The sequence below is a fragment of the Erinaceus europaeus genome, chromosome 17 (assembly GCF_950295315.1).
Source record: "Erinaceus europaeus chromosome 17, mEriEur2.1, whole genome shotgun sequence".
NCBI lineage: Eukaryota > Metazoa > Chordata > Mammalia > Eulipotyphla > Erinaceidae > Erinaceus > Erinaceus europaeus.
The window spans coordinates 77,633,499-77,658,789 of record NC_080178.1 but is presented as its reverse complement, the minus strand read 5'-3'; the positions used below and the strand labels follow the sequence as shown (position 1 = coordinate 77,658,789).

The 25,291-nt window shown below is 45.2% G+C and overlaps 1 protein-coding gene across 1 annotated transcript in view; it reads left to right on the top strand.

Moving 5' to 3' along the window:
* Positions 1-25,291, top strand: part of FAR1 (fatty acyl-CoA reductase 1) — a 62,611-nt gene that overhangs the window by 3,193 nt on the left and 34,127 nt on the right. The window contains exon 2 of the mRNA XM_060177125.1: positions 23,180-23,375. Coding sequence (XP_060033108.1) covers positions 23,187-23,375 — 189 coding nt within the window. The 5' untranslated portion in view covers positions 23,180-23,186. The remainder of the gene's footprint in view (positions 1-23,179; positions 23,376-25,291) is intronic.

The following is a 25,291-nucleotide window of genomic DNA, read 5'->3' as shown; positions in this document are numbered from 1 at the left end:
ACGCTCTGGGTACCCCCAAGCATTTCTTAAAATGAGCAGGGGCCCCCGGTTCAAGCTCCCAGTTCCCACCAGCAGTGAAGCAGTGCTGCAGGCACCTGCCTCTCTGTCTGTCTCTCACACTCTCTGTCCCCCTTTCCTCTCAATTTCTGTCACTCACTCACCAGTAAAGAATAAAGAAAACCTTTTAAAAAGAAAACTCATAGTACTGAGTCATTTAAAACTGTCTTTTGGTATTCTGTCTGGCTCCTTCCCCAAGCACTGCTTTTATAATTCTTGTCTTCAGTGACTTTGTAATGGGTGCAGTCTCAGCTTAGTAAGACAGTGTCAAAGTGCTGACTTTACAGGCAACGAATTTAACTTAAACCCTTAGGATTGATTATTTTCAGTTCTCGATGTTTTATCTTTATTTATTTATTGAATAGAGACAGCCCTGAAATCCCAGAAGGAAGGAAGTGATAGAGAGGGAGAGAGACAGAGAGGCACCCGCAGCCCTGCTTCACCACTCGCAAAGCTCTCCCCCTGCAGGTAGGGGTCTGGGGCTGGAATCTGGGTCCTTGTGCGCTGTGATGTGTGCGTTCAACCAGATGCGCCACCACTCAGCCCTCAGTTCCCAATTTAAAAAAGATGAATTTCAAGAAAGGGAGTGTTTTTTTTCTCCCCCCCCCAATGTCAAATTAGAGTTAGCACCTAAATTGCTAATTCCAAAGTAAACTATCAGGATTTGCTTTAAGATGAGTACAAATTTATTTCAGCATCTAAAATGGAGGGTGAGGAAACTTCACTAGGAAAAAAAATCGGGTCTAGATTTAGCTTGATTCTGTCTGTTCTGTTGGGATTGTGTCGGGAATTTGATACCGCATCTAGGCAGTATGTTCCGCTCCTTAAGTCATCACATTTACTCGTGACATCGCTCTCTAGAGTCACCATCCAGCTTCCGAGTGGTGAGAATGAGTCTCAGAAGTCACGAGTTAAAACTAAGTAGCCGAGCTGAGATTCAAACCGTGCTTTATCCAAGTCAGAAACTTGTGTATATGAGTCGGATGACGAGAGAGGCATATCAGCATCTGTCTGTCCAGTGGCAGAGAATTGGCAGGTGACCTTATGTACCTGCTAACTCTTTCCTGAGGATGGAGAATGGAACTGTTGCTCTCTGCGCCTTGCGATTCCGCTCTGAAGTGACAGTGATTCCGTGTGTCTCTCCAGCATGAATTGTGTTGCTTGTATATTTTCATATTTTTTAGATGATGATACATTTTGTAGCATCTATTTCAAAAGATGTTCAGAGAATGGACACTGTGTCTTCAAGTCAAAATGTCTCACAACTGAGGAAGAAAGGGGTGATTCGGGCAGACTCTCTTAGCAGTTGGGCATCGTTTCTTCCCAGCCTCTCTGCCTTACTTAGCTGACTCCTCCACTCTAGGATGGTGTAATGCAGAAGTCAAGCAGACTGGACAACAGCTGTTCTCTCCAGCTCATGACTGGTGTGAAGTAGAGGAAGCGTGTGGATAAAGAACCTTGACACTGCAGTGTGCATCAGCGGCTGAAACTTTCAATTTTGGTTTCCGCTGCACATGTGTCATGACGCAAGTCACTACTTCCCATCTGAGCTCCAGTTTCCTCATCTGTGAAGTGAGGGGACAGGGAACTTTTCAGCTCTGTCTGCTTTGAAGGAGCCGCACTCCCTCCTTTTGGTTAAAAATGTGAATGAATGCCGTAGGTCTCTTTCTGAAGAATGGTACTTCCTGATTCCTCTTTTTTACTGTTTTTTCTTTCGTCTCTACGTCTCCTTACCCTTTTCAGTGAATCCTTGAGAGCACTGTCAGATTCTTAACTTATTCGGACTTTTTTAAACTTGATTTTTGACTTAGACTGAATATCTAAGAAAGTAGGTACTGTGTAAATAGTTAATGAATGAATATATGCTTTTATCTGAGTTAATTTAAAGTAATCACTTAAAACACCACAGAAAAGCTGTTGGAGTTTCAGTGAAAGGTAGCACCACTCAGTGAATGAAATGTACTCTTATTTACTTAAGCAGATTTCTAAAGAAGAAAACTCCTGCAAATGTTTTTAAGAAACTCTGTGTCCTAGTAGGAGTGCCAGCCTTCCTTAAGCTTTGTGTAGGGAAAGCCGCCAACTAGAAATGACAAGAGCTCAACTCTGGCGTGCCCCTGCTTTGCCGTGGACTTGACCTCGGTTCAAGCCTGACTGCCACAGCCCTGGCTGCTGTAGTAGCTTTCCCTCTGTCTGTTTGTCTGTCTGTCTCTTCCTGCCTGAGAAAGTTGACCCAGAGCAGTAAAGTCCCAGTAACAACCAAAATAATAATAATAATAAGACAAAATAGTAATAAGACTCCTCTGCAGGTGGGGAGCTGGGGCTTGAACCAGGATCCTTACACCGGTCCTTCCTTACACCTGTCCTTGCGCTTTGTGCCACGTGCGCTTAACCCGCTGCGCTGCCACCTGACCCCCAGTCATCATCAACTTTAACAGTGTTCATCTGGTGGCCAGTCTTACTTTGTCTGTGTCGCTAGCCACTTCCCCCCTTTCTTAATTTTGAAGGAGATCCTTAGGCATCTCTGTTGATTGCTGCCATACAACATGATACAACATACATATAACATGCTACAGTGGGCATCCTAATCTAAGTGAAGTGCAAGTTTGTCGTATAGGTATGACTTGGTACTTGTGGATGCTGCTGTGCTGGGAACGAACAGTCAGGTAGATGAAGCAGCTGTAGGGCAGGGACATGCGATGCTGGGGCTGGCTAGATGGTACATTCATAAAACAGAATCAAGGCAGATGAAGCAGCTGTAGGCAGGGACATGCGATGCTGGGGCCGGCTAGATGGTACATTCATAAAACAGAATCAAGGTAGATGAAGCAGCTGTAGGGCAGGGATACGATGCTGGGGCCGGCTAGATGGTACATTCATGAAACAGAATCAAGGTAGATGAAGCAGCTGTAGGCAGGGATGCGATGCTGGGGCCGGCTAGATGGTACATTCATGAAACAGAATCAAGCAGCATGACAGTCTGCCAAACTTCATGGTAGAAATTTTAAGTCAGAAGTAAGATGCTCTCTTTTTAAAAAAAAAAAAAATTCCTTTTTTAAAAAAATTTCTTTATTGGGGGATTAATGATTTACAGTCAACAGTAAAATACAGTAGTTTGTACATGCACAACATTTCCCAGTTTCCCACGTAACAATACAACCCCCACCAGGTCCTCCTCTGCCATCCTGTTCCAGGACCTGAACCCTCCCCACCCCAGAGTCTTTGACTTTGGTGCAGTACACCAACTCCAGTCCAAGTTCTGCTTAGTGTTTTCCCTTCTGATCTTGTTTTTCAACTTCAGTCTATGAGTGAGATCATCCCCTATTCATCCTTCTGTTTCTGACTTATTTCACTTGACATGATTCCTTCAAGCTTCATCCAAGATGGGCTGAAAACGGTGAAATCACCATTTTTAATGGCTTGAGTAATACAGATACATATATACAGTTTTTAATCTTTATTGGATAGAGGTAGCCAGGAATTGAGAGAGGAGGGAGAGATAGAGAGGGAGAGAGACAGAGAGAAACTCCTGCAGCCCTGCTTCACCACTCGCAAAGCTTTCCCCCTGCAGGTGGGGGCCAGGGGCTTGAACCCGGGTCCTTGCACACTGTAACATGCACTCAGCCAGGTGCGCCACTACCCGGCCCCATAGCCTGATCTCTTAGTGAAAGAAAGATTCAAACAGGAAGAAGGAACACTTGAGGAGTAACTATCCAGTTTACAAGTGGTGAGAATGAGTCTCAGAAGTCACGAGTTAAAACTAAGTAGCCGAGCTGAGATTCAAACCGTGCTTTATCCAAGTCAGAAACTTGTGTATATGAGTCGGATGACGAGAGAGGCATATCAGCATCTGTCTGCCCAGTGGCAGAGAATTGGCAGGTGACCTTATGTACCTGCTAACTCTTTCCTGAGGATGGAGAATGGAACTGTTGCTCTCTGCGCCTTGCGATTCCGCTCTGAAGTGACAGTGATTCCGTGTGTCTCTCCAGCATGAATTGTGTTGCTTGTATATTTTCATATTTTTTAGATGATGATACATTTTGTAGCATCTATTTCAAAAGATGTTCAGAGAATGGACACTGTGTCTTCAAGTCAAAATGTCTCACAACTGAGGAAGAAAGGGGTGATTCGGGCAGACTCTCTTAGCAGTTGGGCATCGTTTCTTCCCAGCCTCTCTGCCTTACTTAGCTGACTCCTCCACTCTAGGATGGTGTAATGCAGAAGTCAAGTGAAAAAAAGAATATACCTTTAACTTTACAGAATAAGCTATGTCTAAAACTGTGTCTTCCCATATCTGTTGGATTTCCTGCACGGTGCACTGACATCAAGAGTTGATGAAAAGTCATTTGCTCTATGGGAAGTTAGTGCTCACACTTTCTGGAGAAATCACTACCTACAGTGAGTTATTGGACACATTCCCTTATAAGGACTTCTAAATGTCTTAGTACTAAGTGTATTTACTGGCTTACTCTTTTAAAAACACCTTATTTATTTGCTAGGACAGAGAAATTGAGTCGGGAAGGGGAGGGAGGGAGAGAGACAGACAGACGCCTGCAGCCCTCCTTCACCACCCGCAAAAAAGCTTTCCACATGCAGGTGGGGACCAGGGGTTTGAGCCCAGGTCTTTGCTCACCAGGTGCACTGTTGTCTGACCCCTGATGGGTTGGTTCTGTCACGAATGTGGCGTGTTTGCGCCGCCAGCTTTCCGCTGTAAACCGTGTGAAGTTTTAAACAGTGATTCTGTATGTGTGTGCAAATGTGAAACCATCTGACAAGTTTAAGATGACTTAATTTTTTTTTTTTTTTTAAGATTTACTTAGCCATTGGAGTAGCTCTTTCCCCTCATGGATAGAGAAAGAGAAAGCGCCGGGGCTTCCTCCACGGTGGGCTCAGTCCTGGTGGCGCATGTGGCGGAGCAGCTCGCACAGGCCAGCGATCTCACTGCTCCTGGCTTTCTGCCTCGGGTCGCTCGGAGCTCTGGTGAGACGGCAGCCATGGCCGGTGCGCCGCTATGTTCCACTGCTGGGGAGCCAGAGACGACCCGAACTGCCCCTGCGGCTCCAGACAGACTATGACCCACATAGTCAACGACTGCCGCCTCTCCAGATTCAAAGGAGGTCTCGAAACTTGACATCAGGCTCAACCTGACGCTGTTGACTGGCTACGGAAGAAGGGCAAACGCTAGAAGAAGCAGCAGCCCCAGCAGACGTTTGCCTTGGGCTTTTTTTTTCTTTCTTTTTACCATTTACTTTTTTGTTTTGGGATACTGACTCAGATACTTGGAAAGAAGTACTATTAATAGAAGTTCGTTTTTGGGGCCGGATGGTGGCATACCTGGTTAGGTGCACAAAAGACCCAGGTTCAAGTCCCTGGTCCCCACCTGCAGGGAGTGGTGAAGCAGTGTTGCAGGTGTCTCTCTGTCTCTCTGTCTCTCTCTCTATCGCCCTCCTTCCCTCTCAATTTCTCTCTGTCTCTATATAAAATAGAGTGAAAGTAAATAAGTCAATAAAAGTTTGTTTTCTCCAGTGCAGAAATTCTTAGTCAAAGGTCCTGAACCTGTCTGAGCGTCTCCTTGCGTGTTTGCTCTGTCCTCAGGAGACAGGTACTCATACTTAGCTTTGTGGTAGACTTGCAGGGGATCACTAAGACTCCAGAGTCTACTCAGATACTCTTTGGAGTCTGTGGATTCAGATCTAATAAACCATTCTTTTAAAAAATAATTTATTTATTTATTCCCTTTTGTTGCCCTTGTTTTATTGTTGTTGATGTCGTCGTCAGATAGGACAGAGAAATGGAGAGAGGAGGGGAAGACAGGGGGAGAGAAAGACAGACACCTGCAGACCTGCTTCACCGCCTGTGAAGTGACTCCCCTGCAGGTGGGGAGCCGAGGGCTCGAACCAGGATCCTTAGGCCAGTCCTTGTGCTTCGCGCCACCTGCGCTTAACCCGCTGCGCTACCGCCCAACTCCCCTAATAAGCCATTCTTTAGTGTGCAGGTAGGCAACGTACTGCTAAAGTTTAATGTGAATTTCTTTGTATACTGCTCACCATTCACGAACTTTACATTATTGGATGATAAAATCATAACGCTCACTATACAAATCCCCGCTTAAAAGTAGACTCTTAATTGGATTCTTGGAGAAAAGTACACTGTTGCCACTTAATAAATATGTAGAAAGGATTTTATGAAAAATTTTGGAATACATGTGTAGTATTTTATATAATGGCCACTTTCCATCCTGAATTAGTGGCGAGTAGACTTAAGTATTTTTTTTTCAGAGGTAAAAGATGTCAAGCCCCCCCCCCCCCCCCCCCCCAAGGAACTTTGTGAGTGGTGAGGCAGTGCTGCTGCTCTTCCCTCTGCCCCTCCCTCTCAGTCGCTCTCGGCCTCTATCAAAAAGAAAAAATAATGTGGTTAAAGAAAACCTGTAGATTCATGGTAGTGACTGTATATAACCGGAATCCTAAGGAAATGGCGAGTTAGAGTTAAGGGGACATTTGGCTGTGCCGAGCAGTGTGGCGTGAACATCAGGGAACGTCCGCGGAGGTATTGTGAAGTGTTAGTTAACCTTTGTCACTGGACGGGGTAATCATTCTCTGAGTATCTGATATAGCAGTGTAAAAACAACTTATTTTGATAAATGCTGACAACAGATACATAGATTGAAACTAGAGGAGGGCTCAGGCAGCAGGGTTTGCTCGCCCGCCGGTGAGCTTTCCTAGTGCCCAGAGCAGTCGGCTGACTTGATGTGCCAGCTCAGTGCGGTAGATGTGGTGGTTCCCAGTGCTGTTGTCACTTGGTTTTTGCTAAATCGGTGGCACTGAACTTACTTGGGTTGTCTTTTCATTCTAGATCCCAGACTCTGGAGAAGGAAGTGTTTCTTAACAGTAGGACTTGGAGCATTGTGACTTTGATTTTTCGGTTGATAATTTGACGTAAGACTTTCATAAATTTTCATAGCCTTAGGTTTTTTACTTGCTCTGGTCTCTTCTTTAGCATAATTACTCATGGCTACAAGGATCATTGTAACCGTAAGGAAAATCACTGGGCTGTCCTTTCAGGTTTCTGTGCTTTCCTGCACTGGTCCCCTGCCTGGCAGCGTCTAGCTTATTTATGATCCTGGCAGATATTTTATTCAGATGAGGTTGGATATATTCAGGGTGGTATAATTGTAGGATTGTTGTGTATATATGTGTAATTAAAAAAAAATTTTTTTTTTTAATATTTATTTTATTTATTTATTCCCTTTTGTTGCCCTTGTTGTATATGTGTAATTTTTTAAACTGTCTTCACTTGTTGGATAGAGACAGCCAGAAATCAAGAGGGGAAGGGAGCAAGAGAGAGAGAGAGAGAGAGCGCGAGAGCTGCAGCCCTGCTTCACCACTCGCAAAGCTTTCACCCTGCAGATGGGGACTGGGGCTTGAACCTGGGTCCCCGTGCATTTTAACACGCATGCTCAGCCAGGTGCGGCACCACCCGGCCCCGAGGATCAATCTTTACTTTAGTTTTCTTTCTTTCTCCTCCCTTTTTCTTCCTCTCCCCCTTGTTAGGATTTGCCTAGTTGAGCGAAAGACACTGCACAGCACTGCTCAGCTCTGCATGTGGCGTTGCCGGGTTTCGAAGCTGGAGCTTCCGAGGCCCAGGGCATGCAGAGCTCCTGTAGTACTGCTGCGGGACTTTCCCAAGTAAGAAGCTCTCGTACTTTGTAGTAGGAAATAAGGTCCAAACATCTTTGGAGGAGGCGGATTTTCTTGCGCAGTGAGGGATGGCACCACCGCCACGCAACAGCGGGAAACCGTAGGCCTCAAATGCTAGGCGTGCGGTCGTATAGCTCGTTACACAGACTTGATAAAGGCACCGCAGTGAAAACGCCAACAGTGGAGTGCAGCTAGCGTTGCTGTCTGCCGTGTGCGTGTGCGTGTGCGTGTTTGGAGCTGGGGCCTGATGCATTTGCGAGTTCACCACTCAGCACTGCTGTTTCATTCCGAGAGAGAAACAGAGTGAGCGGGGGCCGCCGTGGCACTGGAGTTACCCTGCATGCATGGGGCGTGACACGGTGAGCATTTAAGTTTGAACCGACTAAGAAAATAATAATTGAGACCCAGCTTGCGAGCGTGACGAGCGGCCCTCTTGAGACCCCACAGAGTGCGGGCGAGGGAGTCCAGACGTGCGGTAGTGGCTTCTGCAGCCACGGAGCCAGTCTGTGCACAGATCGCAGTGTCGGCGCTTTCTGATAACACGGCCGTTTTTGCAGCTCTTAGTAACAGCCCTAATACTTTATTCCTAAGTAGCCTTGCGGACCAAAGGAAGGTCATGCTTTCAGAATCATTTGTGGTCCCCAAGAGGCTTAGCCCAGTTTTTGAAAGTCAGTGCCCTAGAAGGCTCATATGGTAATCAGCAAACTTTTCAGGAACACTGTTTATCTTTATTGAGAAATTTATGGAGGGCAGGACATCAGTGGAGCTTAATGGATTTCTTTATCTCCGGACACTTTTAATCTTTGATATGCTAATGTCTTCTGTTAATCTTCCGACATTCTGGTAGAATATAAGTTACCCAACCGCATTTACCACTTTGGAAACTCTGGTCTTGGAAAACGAGTCTGTTTTTAGGTTCGGTCTTAAAGGACTCTCGGTAAGTCTCTGTAAGGCAGTGACACAGGAGGGACACTGAGGACAGACAGCTTGCAGCGGAAGGTGCAGAGCGCTTTCTGCGAGGGTGTTGTGTGTGCTACTGTGTGACGAGAGCACAGCCCTTCTGCAGACTTTACAGCAGCGAAATTAATCACCCCACCTAGTAGAGGCCTTGACACAAAAGGTAATGGGAGTCGCTTTAAAATGGATGTGTTTTGTTTTTTTCTGTCGGTAATTTATTTTTGCTGCTGGGAATTGAACCCAGGGCATTGTGTGTTGGGAATGGAACCCAGGGCATTGTGTGCAAAGCATGTAGTCGGTTGTAGTCAGTGCCCATCAGCAGACAATTTTAATGCTGTAGAACCTGACTTTTAAAGGTAGCTTTTCTGGTTTGAGTTTATGTTATTCAAAGGAGTTCAGAGGCTGAGTTCTCCTAATGCCATACTTTTCAGGACTGTGAGATCTTCAGAGGCATTTTAACGCAGCTGCTAACGAGCCCTGTTTATGGAGCATTAGTGCACAACATAGTTGTATAATGTCCTGTGAACAAGCAAATCTGTTGAAACTCCTTACCACTAAGAAGTACCTTAGACACTGGGGAAAATAGGGCACAGGGAGTTAAATATTGGTATATCAGTTTCTGTGCAGGCAAACAGAGTGGCCATTATATCTCCCTCAATGGGTGCTTACAGCAGGCCTGGACACTAGCATCTTTTATTGAAAAAGAAATGTTAACCAAGATGCTGAAGCTATTCTTTTGTTTGTGGAAAAATGCTTTATAAGCCTTAACTTTTGAAAAAAGGAAAACAGATTCACTATTCTTATCAACTTGATGACAGTACATAGTTTGTACATTTAGAGTTTGTGGTTTTCTTTGTTTTTTTTTAATTAAAAATTTTTTTAAATATTTATTTATTCCCTTTTGTTGCCCTTGTTTTATTGTTGTAGTTATCATTGTTGTTGTTATTGATGTCATCGTTGTTGGATAGGACAGAGAGAAATGGAGAGAGGAGGGGAAGACAGAGAGGGGGAGAGAAAGACAGACACCTGCAGACCTGCTTCACCGCCTGGGAAGCGACTCCCCTGCAGGTGGGGAGCCGGGGGCTTGAACCGGGATCCTTACACTGGTCCTGTGCTTAACCTGTTGCGCTACCGCCCGACTCCCATTTGCTCTTTATTTATTGCTCACAACTTAACAGGGTTTTATCTTTAGTCATAGTCAAAACACTAAAAGATTCCAGCGTTTAAAAAGTACCATCGAAAAGGCACTAGGTCGGTGAGTTTGAATATGCCTACAGGTGGGAGTGTTGTCAAAAATCTGAAAGAGAGAGATGTGCATACTTATGAGACCTCTTCAAAGCCTCATTAAGCTGAGTTGACTTGCTTTGGACCTGAAGTGTTGTCAAGCCCAAGTCAGAACCTGCTGGTGAGGAGCTTCCAGTTAGCTGAACGTGAGAGGAGGGAATTCTGTTCCCTCGATGAGGCTGCTCCTCTGAGAACCATGTCAAAATAGGAGGCCCTCGGAGCACACTCTTTAGAGGGGTTTGGTGTGGCTACAGACAGGGTAGCCGAGGGACGACCGCTCGTTCCTCGCTCGCTTCATGAGACGAATGTGACGTTGGACTAAAGGGACGCCAGCCTTAGGGAGACTGAGCAGCCCCCCATCTGCTCTCTGTGGCTTGCTGCATTTTCTAGAAACTGCGGTTCAGACACCTCCCGTCCCACACGTCCTTCTTCCGGTCTGACCTGGGCTGTCCTCTCATCTCGAGGTGGGTTTTGTGTTTGTCATGCTCGCCCCCTGAGTGCGGGTCGCCTTGTAAATCACTGCCGCCTGATGGGTGTACCGAAGTTGCAATGTGTAGCTTGCCAGGCGAGATCAGAACAGGTCACAGCTGTCTGTCTGTCTCGCTGGAATGTTATTCTTGCAGCCTTAGCAGCTATGTTGGCAGTCGACATGGAGAGTCTCCTCTCTGAAGAGTCACTGCAACCAAGAGCTGGAACTGCATGGCCTCACCCTGTCTTAAGTCCTAAACTCCGTGGCACTGTGAGAGAGAATAGGCTGGTTATTCCCTTTGACAGTGGTCTTGGTAAGTAACGGTAGAAAATCGAACACCACTTTTCCTCAGCCTACTGCTGCAGAGGGAGATTTGACAGTGTGTAGAAGCAGGACTAAACCAAAGATTTGTTCTGGCAGGTGAATTTAACTTTAAGTTGATCTATTACTTTTGGTATGTGAGATTTTTATCTACTGTTTGGTCAGACGCCCCTTCGGGAAACGCTAAGTCTTAGATGTTTAGTAGATGGTATTTGACAGTTGAGATTCTGTCCTGTGGGCAGCTCAGGATGTGTTTTCAGCGTGTAAGAGCACACGCACCACGGTTAGGAGGCCTTTGCTCTGTGCCGTAATTTTGCCCACTCTGGTCTCGGCTTGCTGCTGGCTCCCCAGGACTTGCTGAAACAAAGTACCACAGACAGGGGACTCGGCACAGCAGACGTCTGTTCTCACCTTTCTGGTGGCTGTGCGTTTGCCATGTTGGTGTCGGAAGGGCCTGCAGGTGACTCCTCCTGCCTCCTGCTAGAATTGTTGGCTGGCGGTTTTAGCTTTCTTCGACTTGTCGCTGCACGATTCCAGTCTCTACTTTTGTTGTTGTGTAGTCTGTCCCTGTGTGTCTCTGTGTCTTCTTATGGCCCTCCTTGTAAGAACACCAGGGATGTTGTGTTGAGAGACCCCCTTCTACTCCAGGGTGACACTTTTTACCCTTACTTCATTTGCAGTAATTTACATCATTGACATCCTAGGGTGCTAGGGCTTAGGATCTCAGCACCACTTTGTAGGAAAACATGGTTCAGTTTGTAATAGGGCTTTAGAGAGATTAGCATAATTATGTCTTAATCATTTACACATGATTTACTCCAGACTCGATGTAAATGAGGTTTTAAGTCTGTTGATTAGACTTTAAGTTCCCCTTCTCTCCAGCGCACACATATTCAGTGATTTTATAAACTTTGAAAATTGGTGAAGGCTTTTGCTGTTTGGACTCATCGGTCCTTTTGAGAATCAGGTAAAAGCAGTGACGTCTGTCCCCTGCAGAAACGTGCAGATGCTTGCATGGAATTGCATACCTCCCTCCCTCTCTCTGTCTTTCTCCTTCTCTCTCCTCCTTCTCCCTCCCCCCACCCCCCAGGACACAGGACAATAGATGATACTTTGTATATTACTCTTTACACTGTTCCTGACATACTTTTTATTTTCCTTCTACTTTTAGACTGAGGTGAGGTGAGTAGGTGAGGAGAGACACTCCTGCATCCCTGTGCTGTTCGTGTCCAGTGCATGATGCTCCCGGGTGCTGCCGGGCCTCAAACCTGGGTCCTTCCTTCCGGTCACGTGTGCGCTCCTCTGGGTCAGCTGCCTCCTGTCCCTGCGTTTAACCTTCAGCTGGTTTGCACTCAGCCCACAAGCCTTACACGTGAACTTCTGCATTCAGGTTGCTAATTTCAAGTGGTGAGAGAGAGCCATCCTCTAGTTCCCTTTTAGAAGAAAACCAGGAAAGACGAGGAGGAGGCAGAGGACATACCTGTCTGCCGTGCTTGTGACACTGTACCCTTCTAGAGAATTTCCATATTCATGTGATGCCTGTCGTGCCCTATATTTTGTTTCTCATTCCTGTCCCCTCTATACAGTCTTTGGCTAAGTGAGATTGTAAATAATGTTCTTTTTTTTTTTTTTTTTTTTTTTTTCCTCGGCCTCCAGGGTTATTGCTGGGACTCGGTGCCTGCACTACAATCCACTGCTCTTGGTGGCCATCTTTTTCCCCCAATGTTGTTATTATTGTTGGACAGGACAGAGAGAAATGGAGAGAGGAGGGGAGAGAGAAAGACACCAGCAGACCCGCTTCACCGCCTGGGAAGCGACTCCCCTGCAGGTGGGGAGTCGGAGGTCTTGAGCTTTGAACTAAGTGTGCTTAACCCGTTGTGCTACCACCCAGCCCCGTTTTTTTTTTTTTTTGTTGTTGTTATTTTTTTTTAATTGAACCTAAACTTGTGCATAAATAAACTTCTATATTCTGCCACAGCATCCAGCTAGTTATTGACCTCTTTAGATTCTCCCTCCCTCCTCCCCCCTCTCTCTATATATATGTGTATATATATATATATATATATATATACAGTACTGTGCTAAGATATTTTTAAACACTATTGTGGTCAAGAGTTTCTTCATGTGACAGGATTGTATTCGCTTTCTTCTTCAGTTCTCCAAAGTAACAGTGCTCAAGCTGGACCCTTGAAAATCTTAATGGGCTTTGTTTTTAAAAATACAGATTTTTTTTTTTTTTTATACATCTGGGGAAAAAAAAAGAACTGTAGTATAATGCCTTCCTTTACATTAGCTCTCCGACATACCTGTATTTTGGAGACTCATTGTACTTGCTGTCCATCTCGTAGTGGTGTGCACAGTGATCCTTATAGCAAAACCTCAGGCAATAGATTTGTAGGGTGGTTTCCTGTTGATTCCTTGCTCATCTCCACTTCATTTTCCTGAATGTGAAATACTAGAAATTGTGGCCCGGACTGGGGTTGGTAAAGACTGCTTGCAAACTGTTTGCTGGTAAATAAAGGTTTATTGGAACAGAGTCGCGTCCACTTAACCTCGCTGCTCGCGGCTCATCCACCTCTTATAGACACCGTCGCCAGCTCCTGCTTTAGAATATTTGGAAATTAGCCCACTACCCTGAAAAAATAATGTGATTTTTTTTTTTCTTATTCTGTCATGGAATCTAGTAGATATTAAAAAAAGAAGAAGAAGAAAAAGAAGAAGTAGGAGACTTGCTTAGCTCAGTTGTCTCTCTGCTTTTTGAATTCCCTTTGTTTCTCCTGCCGAGTGCTGAGCGATCTGTTGCTGACAGGGGCTGCTGGCCTTGAAGCAGGCGGTGCCGGATGTGACTGTTCATACAGAGGCTCATCTGTCTGTGTTTGGGAGTCCGGTTATTAGCGGGCCGTGAAAATGCAGAAGAAATGGCTTGGTCTTTGCTCATGTTCGTTTCCCTCACTGTCACCAGTGGTGTATTTTGACTTCGGTGTTGTTTGCATGCTGAAGGCACAGACAGCAGTCAGTTTTTAATAGCAAGACAGACAGACAGAGCTACCTGAAGAGAGAAGTGCGGTGACGGAAACTAGGGGAAGCGTGAAAGAATGGTTAGGTAAGCCAGGGACTTTCACATTTGGCGTTTAGTTTCTTAAAGAATTTTTGTAGCACTTAAAACATGGAATTAATAATCTGTAAAAATACCCTTGGCCAACTCTTACTGTTTGCATGTTGTATGTACTGGTGCAGAAGGAAATAGAGGTAGAGCCCGTCTGGACTTTGCTGTAGAACTGGGTCTTGCTAGTTCTGTGTATTCGTCTACTGGGGGGCGTGGGGAGCACCTGGACTCTTCTCGGGAGAGGGTATAGCCTGGCATCTGATTCCAAGATCAGCATCATCCTGAGGGGAGAATCTTTCACATTCCTGTAAGAAGAGACTCTGCCTGTCAAGTCTGCGAGTAAAGTAATCTGCTTTTTAATATGTTTGCCATCTAAGCCATGGAAGGAAATTGAAGCGCTAAGAGTTAGTGTAGTGGTAGGAAGACAGCACTCTCTTTACACAACTTTAGTCTTTAGTCTCACTGTAAAGGATTGTCAAACATTTTTTCATATTAAAATAAGGAAAATCAGTTGGTTAATCTTGTTAGATGACAAAAAAGGTAGTAGTGGCTGACTACTAGAAAAAATCGTTGTTTTCAACTATTTTTAGTGCCTTCTGATTTTTCCATTTGACAAAACAGTGAGAAAGGGCTAAGTACACACATTACCATCTGCAAAGATTGGGTTCAAACCCTGGCCCTCAACCTGCAGGGGGAAGGAAGCTTCCTGAGTGGTGAAGCAAGTACTGCAAATATCTTTCTTTTTCCCTTTCCCCTCTCAATTTCTCTGTCCTATCAAATCGAGAAAAGGAAACAGAAAAGACAAGGGAAAAATGGGCACTGGGAGCAGGCGATTTCATCATGACGGCGCTGAGCTCCAGTGATAAGCCTGGGGGCAAAAAAAAAAAAAAAAGGCCAGGTAATACGTTCACACAGACACAGTGTTTAACTGTCTGATAGAATATGTGTTGAGAGAGGAAGACCCTCGTCCCCGTGCCCCGGATTTCCTGCTCTCCTTTCCAGAGGTAACTGTCATTTCCAAGTCATTCACTACTTTGCCAGAGATAATTTATAAGTATATGCATGCTTTTTAATTTCTTTTCCACAAACAGTAATATATAATACATCGCATCTTGACCTTTAACATTTATTATAGGGAGTCGGGCGGTAGCGCAGCGGGTTAAGCGCAAGTGGCACAAAGCGCAAGGACCGGCTGAAGGATCCTGGGTTCGAGCCCCCGGCTCCCCACCTGCAGAGGAGTCGCTTCACAGGCGGTGAAGCAGGTCTGCAGGTGTCTGTCTTTCTCTCCCCCTCTCTGCCTTTCCCTCCTCTCTCCATTTGTCTCTGTCCTGTCCAACAACAACGACATCAATAACAATAATAATAGCTACAGCAATACAAAAACAAGGGCAACAAAAGGGAATAAATAAATAAATAAATATCTAAAATAAATAAATAAATAAATAAAATTTATCATACGTGCTATTCCGTATCAGTATATATTGAGCTCCCTCATTCGTTCTTGTTAGTTGAGATATAGCGTATACTGTCAGAAAAACATACCAGTTTGGGGCTTGGTAGGGGTGAGGCCAGGAGAGCCCAGCCAGGCCCAGGCTTTGAGGGCCCGGCCCCCACGCAGGAATGCCTGCAGGGAGCATGCCTTAGCAGTGGAGCGGTGCTGTGGTATCCTGCCTTTTCTATATGTGTCTGTCTTTCAGTCTTACATCTAGGAGAAAAAGAATAATGATGATAATAGCTGCTGGGAGCAGGGTAGTCTTGCAAACATCAAGTCCCAGTGATAAGCCTGGTGGCAACAATAAAATATATAGTAGAACATACCCGTTCATTTGCCTAATCCTCAGTTGACCTATGTTCAAGTTGTCCCTTTCTTAATGCCAGTCAAACAACAAAAGCTTCATTTAAAGCACAGACACGAATAATTTTGGGATAAAGGTGAGCCACTTGCCTGGGATAAGCTTACAATTCAGGGTCAAAAGTAATTCACACTTGTTACCCCCTATAGAATCATACAAGCGTGTGACCTGCCAGCCATGTGAATCTTCGTCGCCTGTGTATACTGTGTATACAGTAAGAATCTTAGGTCTGGGGACACACTGCAGAGGCAGGCAGTGCATAGGCCCTGGCTGTGAGCGGCTCCAGGTTCAGTCTCCCTCCGGCACTGCCAGTAATTAGAGCTGAGTGGTTCTCTGCTCAAAAAGAATTCCTTTGCATTTTTCAGAGTGGGTAACATTGAACAGCACTACGGATGGGTCAGAGAGCTGCTTGTGATCTTTTTGCTTTTCGCTGAAACCTTTTGCTGCCCATCTAATTAATCGTTGGTCCTGTCTAAGTCGGATCACAGCCGCTCTTTCTATGTTAAAACTCGGACCCTCGTCTTCCATCTGAAAATTTCTTTTCTGACCAGTTGTAGCATCTTGAAGCCTCACATCTTAGGCCAGAGACCATGACTGTGGAGTAACAATGTGTAAGTGCCTCTCTGAGCAGGAACACACTGCACAGTGTTTGTGTGTGTGAGGAAGAATTGTCACATAAAGTCCCTTTTTTTCAGGTATGTATTACTGGTGTTTATTACACAGGGATCACAATAAGCTTCCTTCATATCTATAACCAGTTAAGAAATTTTGTTTCTTCTGATAACAACTTTTTTTTTAAGATTTCTTTTTTTTTAATATTTATTTTATTTATTTATTCCCTTTTGTTGCCCTTGTTGTTTTATTGTTGTAGTTATTGTTGTTGTCGTTGTTGGATAGGACAGAGAGAAATGGAGAGAGGAGGGGAAGACAGAGAGGAGGAGAGAAAGACAGACACCTGCAGACCTGCTTCACCGCCCGTGAAGCGACTCCCCTGCAGGTGGGGAGCCGGGGCTCGAACTGGGATCTTTTCGCCAGTCCTTGTGCTTTGCACCACCTGCGCTTAACCTGCTGCGCTACCGCCTGACTCCCCGATCTTTTTTAAAGATAGAGACAGAGAAAGCAGAGAGGGTGAAAGAGATGAGAGCACTGGAGCTTCCTACAGTGGAGTGGGGCCAGGCTGGAGCCTGGGTTGTGCACACGGCGAAGTAGCTCACTCACCCCGGTGACTTGACTGGCCGTTGGTAAAAGTCTGTGGGGTCGGCATTTGTCCCTGAAAACAAAAACTGGGTCAGAGAAATCCTAGTCTTGCCAAATGCCAAGGTTTGGTTACGCACCACTGCAAGGCCAGTTACTCATGAGACAGGTTTGGTGTGAAGAAAAGCAGGTTTGAGTGTCAGACTCCCAGCTCAGAGACCGTCCTGCCGCCTCCCTAGGCTTTGGGGTCTACATAGAGCTATTGAGGGGGGAGAAGCGGAGCGGAAAAGTGTGTCGTTCAGCGAGATAGAGAAGGGAGGGACGTCCACACATCTGTCTGGCTGCAGTGTTTTGATGAGTCTGCGAGCCCTGGTCATCTGTCTGGTGCAAAACTGCGAGGCCTGCTGCTACACCACGTCGTTTCCGGAGGTGGCGGGAGAGCCTTCGGGGTCTCACCGGTAGACAAGCTTGGCGTTTGCTTCTTGTCCATCCTCAGCTGGCTCTGACCTAAGTACCGTGAGACACAATCCAAGACAACGCTCTGTGCCACAAAAAGACAGCCGAGCTAAAGCCCAGGAGGGAGTGAGAGACTGCCAATACGCCGAGCTTCTAATGCTTGTTCGCTCTCGTCATAGAGTGGGGCTTTGTCCTGCAGTGCTTCCTATCTGTAGAGTTCCAGAACTTACTATGGTTGAAATTGAATCTCAACTTCCTAAAGGAAGCATTCTTTAAACAAAGCAATTAATGAGGGAGTTTGGGGATTCTAGTAATTAGAAAAAAGAAACTCCACCAAATTCTCCCACTTGAAAAAGGCACCTCTCCAGTGCTGAGAATGGAAATTGGGAGAGGCTGGATGGCGGCAGCCCTGGTTGAGCACACATACTACATCATGCAGCACCCGGATCCAAACCCTATCTCCACCTGCAGGAGGGGAGCTTCACACGCAGGGAAGCAGTGCTACAGGGGCCTCTCCCTCCCTGCCACTCCCCCCTCACTTTCTGCCTGTCCTATAAAATAAGTAAAAGACAATAAATGAAAAAAAAAAAAAAAGGAAATTGCTTTGCCCATATTAGAACTAGAAACTTCAAAACAATGGAAGCTTTTTTTGTTTGTTTGTTTGTTTAATGCTAGCGCCTTGAGAAGCATGCATCATGCTTAACTCTGCCTTCACGGCCCGGTTTTTCTCCTTTTCTTTTTTTGAGCCAAAGGCAAATGAGAAGCAACGAATGCAGAAAGAGTTTGCAGAGCCAAATGTTCATTGATATTTTCAGCTGAATCCCACATTTACTGAGGGCATACAAAGCTTCTGTCTGTCCTTGAGTAAGGTAAAGACATCAACTCAGAAGAAAGACTGGGAGAGAATTTTAAAGAAGCACAGCAATCATACTCGCTAGTACAAAACGCAAAGACTCGAGCCAAGGATCTGGGTTCAAGCCCCCAGCTCCCCACTCTTCACAAGTGTTGAAGCAGGTCTGCAGGTGTCTGTCTTTCACGTTCCCTCTCCATATGCCCCTCTGCTCTCAATATCTCTCAGTCCCATCTTAAAAAATAAAAGAAATATAAAAAAAAGGTCCCAAGAGCAGTGGATTTGTAGTGCAGGCACCAAACCCCAGTGATAACCATGGAGGCCAAACAAACAAACAAACAAACAAACAAGTAAATAGGAATGAGGCAGAGACACCTGCAGCCCTGCTCCACAACTTGTAATGCTTCCCTCCTGCAGATGGGGGTGCAGGGCCAGGGCTGGGGGGCCGGGGCCTTGCACATTGTAACGTGTGTGCTCAACCAGGCGCACCACCACCTGGCCCCAGGTAGACCTTTAAAACAATTCAAAGGAAATAACTTTTTCAAAAATTTTACTTTTATTCCTGTTGCTTTTGTCATCTTGTTTATTTTACTTTATTTTTTGTTGTTGCTACTAGGACTTCACCGCTCTAGGTCAGCTTTACAGAAAGACAGAGGTAGAGAGGTGAAGATACCATGGCACCAGAGCTCCCTCTAAAACTGGGGGCCAGGCTCGAACCCGGGTCACATGCTGGCAAAGCCGGTGACCTATCCAAACAAGTTGATTTCCTGTCGAAAGAACATTATATTTTACCAGGAATTCCCTAAGGGATGTTTCCAAGAGGGAAAGAACATAATGTCAAGCTTAAGACTGACTCACAGAGTCACCTAGGTGGATTTAATTACGACCAGTGCCAATTTGAATTTAGAAAAGACACCCTCAGGTTAAGAAACAATAACTATAAAAAAGGAAATAGCTCACTTGTAACATGTGAGCTCAACCAGGCGTGCCGCTGCTTGGCCTGAGAAATAGCTCAAGCACGTGACCCAGGTTCAAACCCTCCCCTCCCCCCCCCCCCCCCCCGACTGCACTGAAGGAAGCTTTGGTGCTGTGGTCTTCCTCACTGTCTGACTCTTAAAAAAAAGAAAGAGGGGGTCGGTGGTAGCACAGCGGGTTAAGTGCACGTGGCACAATGCACAAGGACCGGCTTAAGGATCCTGGTTCAAGCCCCCGGCTCCCCACTTGCAGGAGGGTCGCTTCGCGAGCGGTGAAGCAGGTCTGCAGGTGTCTGTCTTTCTCTCCCCCTCTCTGTCTTCCCCTCCTCCATTTCTCTCTGTCCTATCCAACAACAACACCAATGGCAATAACAATAATAACAACAACGAGGGCAAGGAAATGGGGAAGAAAGGCCTCCGGGAGCAGTGGATTCTGTAGCGCAAGGCACCAAGCCCCAGCAATAATCCTGGAGGCAAAAAAGAAAGAGAAAGAAAGAAAGAAAGAAAGAAAGAAAGAAAGAAAGAAAGAAAGAAAGAAAGAAAGAAGGAAAGAAAGGAAGGAAAAGAGAAGAGAAAGAAGAAGAAATAAACACTCATTTGTAGCTTCTTGCTACTTGACCCACTGAAGGACTGTGCAGAAACAGACTGATTTGTATTTTAGAAGCAAGCAGCAGCAGCGACAGAAAGCACAAGCGGTAATAAGACAGACGACAAGAGCCTTCGGGTTCCCCTTTACAAGCGCTAATAATACTTGCGTATTCCTTGCAGATATCCATGCCTACATCATTCTGTGGGTAACCGAACTCGAAGACATGACTTGCTTTTGAAAAGCACAGTGAGCTGCGTGTGAGGCAGCACAGGGGATCAGAATATATCACCTTGGCCTGTGAATCATCTTGACTAGACCATGGTTGGGAGTCAACACATGGAGAAAGAGCTCCGAGAATTCACCTGACTCCAGAAGCTGTGGAGATGGGAAGGTGTCATGGCGAGCCCTCCAGGGGCCCCAGAGCACACCGAGCTGGCACAGCCCTTGCCCTCCACCGGTTCCTCACACACTTGCCTTCTCACAACTAGTTGCCCAGGGAAGTCCCAGCCCCCTTTTCCTTTGTCTCTTCACTGTTCTATCCCCTGTCACCTTTGTTAAGGTCATATATCAGCCCTCTTAGGGTTTTCACATCTCTGAAGCCCTCACACACTACGTACATGTACGTACACACACCGGTAACAGTACGTGTTCCCTCTCTCCTGTGGATTTTGCTTTTGTCAGTTTCAACCTTAGGGCACCGTGAGGAGTCTGTTCTTTGGCCCATGAAGGAAACTATAAGTCAGAGTCGTCTACAGCCACATGCTGATTGATCAGTAGCTTGGGGCCAGTCACCTGAGTTGGTTCAGACTCAGTGCTGCTCTCCCTCTTCGCTAGTAATGATCTTTGTTCCATTAAGTTTAAAGAGTGCGAGTCAAGTCTGTTAGAAACGTCCTGCTGTTTGGGGTTAATCGATTTGCTTTTAGGTTTTACAGAGAAGATATCAGTCAGTCACATATTCATGCTCGGTCTCCTTTGTTATCAAAGGGAAAACCGATCACTACCCACACGGAGACCTATGGCAAACTGGCCGGTGCCTTTTTCTCATCAATATATCATAGTCTTTGGAATAGATGCTTTACGTATTTTTAGGTGAATTTCTGATTTTTGGTGTTCACAATGTGATTTAGTGGGCCAACAAAATGGTCCCTTTGGAGAGCACGTCTGCTTTGTCGTGTGTGAGGGTCTGGATGCAGCCATCCCCCACTGCCTTTGGATAGCATGTCTGCTTTGTCACGTGTGAGGGTCGGGATGCAGCCATCCCCCACTGCGTGGAAGGAAGCGTCGGTGATGTGATGTGCTGTCTTTCCCTTTTCTTATTCTTTCTCTCTGAAATGGTTGGGTGGGTGGTTGGCCCCAGCAGGGAGACCCTGGCAGCCACAGAACGGAAAGAAAGTGAGTGGGAGGTAGTTGAATGGGGATGGGGCAGGACTTCCACGCGAGGGGCCTTTCTCTCTCTGCTCTGTGTATTTGCTCTGGATCTTGCTTTCCCAGCAAGTCAAACCTTTTAAAGAACTTAACAGGGTAAAAATGGCAGGAAGCTGGCCGTTTCAGAGTGAACGACTCATGGTCACTTGGTACATTCTGTCTTATACTAATACCACCTCTTTCTGCTTCTGAGACATCGCCATCATTTCAGAGTAAACCCCGTGAGAAGCTTCTTGCCCCTAGCCGCTCGGGCCTAGTACCTGCCAATTTCCAGTCTACCCTGTGTCTGTGGATTCACCTGTATTGACTATTTCATAGAACTTAAGTCAGAGAATCTGTAATGTTTTATACTTGACTTCATCGTTCTTAATATGCTTTTGAGGTTCACCCACACTATATAGACTGTGTATTAGCACCTCAATCTTTTTAATGACTGCATAGTATTCTGTTTACATAGACAGTACTATATTTTTTATTTTAATCAAGCATCTTTGGAAATTGAGGCAATTTGTGTACCATTTGACTATGTAAAAAAAAAAATACTGTCCCCAACATGTGTGCATATGTACTTGAGTACTTGCTTATACTTCTTTAGGCTAATACTTAGAGGTGGAATTGCAGGGTTGCATCTTTTGAAGAGCCACCAGATTTTCTCCTGTTGCTAACCTATTTTGTATTCCCACCAGCTATGTATATATGGATTCCATTTTCTCTGCATCTGTAAGATAGTAATAAGCTACACTAAAGACTAAAGATATAAAAGCATTTGGAAGTCAGAAATGTGGATGTACAAAGAATATCTAGTCAGCACAAACTATTATAATTATATATTATAATAAATTATTGAGTGAATTTAATAAAGCCACCAGATAAAAGGCTTACAAGGCAAGAAAAGACACACATTTCTGTGTAGAGTAGCACACAGAACATAATTAAAACATTTTGAAAAATAGCAACTATTGTGGATGCAGAGAAAATGGAATACACACACACACACACACACATATATATTGTTGGAATGCAAAATAGTTGTCACAAAATAATAGCCACAAGGAGGTTGCATATTCTTTGTACATCCACATTTCTGATTTCCAAATGCCTTTATATCTTTGGTCTTTAATATAGTTTGTTACTGTCTTATAGATGCAATCTTCTTGTGACTACCTGGGACTATATTATTTAGATTTTAATTATTTTTTATTATTATTAATTTGTTTATAAAATAAAAAATATCAACAAGACCATAGGATAAGAGAGATACATACAATTCCACACAATTCCCACCACCAGAGTTCCATATCCCATCCCCCCACTGGAAGCTTTACTGTTCTTTATCCCTCTGGGAGCATGGCCCCAGGATCATTATGGGGTGCAGAAAGTGGAAGGTGTGCGTGCTTCGGGGAAGATTGTCACTACAGACAGATCATTGATGTTTTGATGGTACCTCTTATTTCAGCCGGCGGTGGCAGGTGAATATGACTGTAGCCATGTTAAACAGGCATGGAGTTGAGTCTTGCTGGCCTCTGTTGGGTGTTCTAAATCCTTCTGGAGACAGAGAAACAGCATTTATTCATTGCAGGATTTCACTGAGAGTTAAATGAAAACGTGCGTCCTTATTACTGGAAGCAGTTTTCAGAGGCCTGCGCCTGACCCAGAGCTGTCCTCCCAGCCGGGACGCGGCTATTAGAGGCTGTTGAGTACACACCGTATCAAGGGACTCAGAGCCTCAGAAAGTCACAGTGACCCAGGGGGAAACAGAAGGATCAGGAGTTGTTGTTGCAGTTATTTGCACATTACTGCAATGAACCAGAGGTTAGAGTCCCCTTTTGCTAGCATTTAAAATTTGGTTTTCCCCCATCCTTTAAAATATTCATTTGAACTTGAGACGTCCTTAGTATCTGAGAGTGGGCACTCCTCTGAACTGACGCCTCTTTGGTGTGTCTTCCTTAGCGTCAAAATGGTTTCCATCCCAGAATACTACGAAGGCAAAAGCATCCTCCTCACTGGCGCCACGGGTTTCCTAGGGAAGGTGCTTCTGGAGAAATTGCTGAGGTCTTGTCCTAAGGTGAATTCAGTGTACGTTTTGGTGCGACAGAAAGCTGGACAGACACCTCAGGAGCGAGTAGAAGAACTTGTTAGTTGCAAGGTAAGTGTGGGAAATGGCCATCCGGAAGAGGGCCCAGAGAGCGCTCTTTATAAGGACTGCAGCCACTCGCCCTTGAAGATAGCCCCTCTCCAGCCTTCCCGAAATCAAGTTAAAAAAAAAGCCATAAAGGTCGGCGACACCTTGGATACGGAAAGCTTTGCTCTCTGACGGGAAAAATGTGTAACAAAAATCATGGTAGTATTTGATGCATTTCTAGACTACCTGAGGTGGGTTCTTTGTGATTACGACATATTTTAAGTAGTCTTCAGTCAATGCTACTAAGATATTTTGAACTACCTACCATGCTGTAAGACATAGGCTTTGATAACACTTTCAAACTTGTGGGCACCAACTGTTCCCCCAACAATGTTGACAGGAAGCAGAGGCACAGAGAAGAGAAGAATGTCAGATTGTGAACCTTTAGAGAGATACTACTTAAAAAAAAAAATTATTTAGTTTGTTATTGGACAGGACAGAGAGAAACTGAGAGGGGGAGAGAAAATAAAGGGGGAAGCGTGGGCGAGACACCTGCACCACTACCTGCCGCTCGTGAAGCTTCCTCCCTGCAGGTGGGAAGTGGGGTCTTGAACCCTGGCCCTTGAGCATGGTAATGTGTGTGCTCAACTGGGATGCCACTACCCAGCCCCGTATGACCGGTTCTGTTTTGTTTTGTTGCATTGTGCAGTAGATACCTGTCATAATGTTGTTTTTCCCCCAGTGTTCTTTAAACTGTGGGTCATACTGATAAAATGTAGTATAGCCTAAATATGTTGCCACTGTTTTTAATATCAAAATGCTTCGTCCCTAGGTAGAAGCCTAAACACTTGACTGAAATGGTCCATACAATCATGTCATTTAATCTTACGTTTTTAATTCCCTCCTGGTGTATCCTACTACTACATTCTCAGGCCACCCATATCCCATTCGTGGTCGCATTGCTGGTAAATTGATTTAAGATGCCTTTTTTTTTTTTTTTTAATATCAGGTGGCAGTGATTGTACACCAGAAATCAGTAAGTAACGGATAGGAACAAACCTACTATGGTTCTGAAACACAAAGTAGAGGCACGGGCAGGCACCATATGCACCACGTGCAGTTACCGGGAACTTAACTGTGGGACAGGGAGGAGGACACTGCTCTGTAGGAAGGTGTTTTTTTTTTTTTTTTTTTTTTTTTTTAAACTTCAGCACTGCTGGCATTTTCTGGACGAGGTGAGTCTTGTTACGGGAAGCTGTCTTGAGCACCGGATGGTGGTCAGTAAGTAGCCTTCCTGACCTCTTCCTACTAGGTGCTACTAGCTTCTTCCATTATTTTCTGTTTTAACAACTAAAAGTATCTCTAGACATCACCATTTGCTCCTGCTGACCCACAAAATTGCCCCAAGTTGAGAACCACTGGTGGAAAGGAATGTCTCTAGGCAAAGAAATTACCGGATTGTGAGGACTGAGTTAAAATATTTGAACGCGAAGTGAATCCTGGGAAGGGGATAAAGTATGAGGCTGTGAGGAGTCATGACTCCCTTCTGCATAGAAGAACAGTGACCATTATGAACTAACTGAGGGGCCTTGGACTGAAAACACCAGCAGAGATGGTGTGGATAAAGTAGGCGGCGGCTGGAAAAAGACATTGTCAGAGCTGAGATTTGACTGTGAGCCGGCATGACCGCATCCTGGCGGCCGGTGGCAGTGCGGGTCTGGCAGGAAGTGGAAGTTAGTAGTCACTAGCATTCTAAAATAAACAGTGTGGATTCAAGGTATTTGGAAGTTCTAACCTGGTCACCCCTTGGGTTCCTTCTTTTTTTTTTTTTAATTTATTGGGGGATTAATGGTTTACAGTAGAATACATAGTTTGTACGTGCATAACATTTCCCAGTTTTCCACATAACAGTTCACCCCACTAGGTCCTCCTTTGCCATC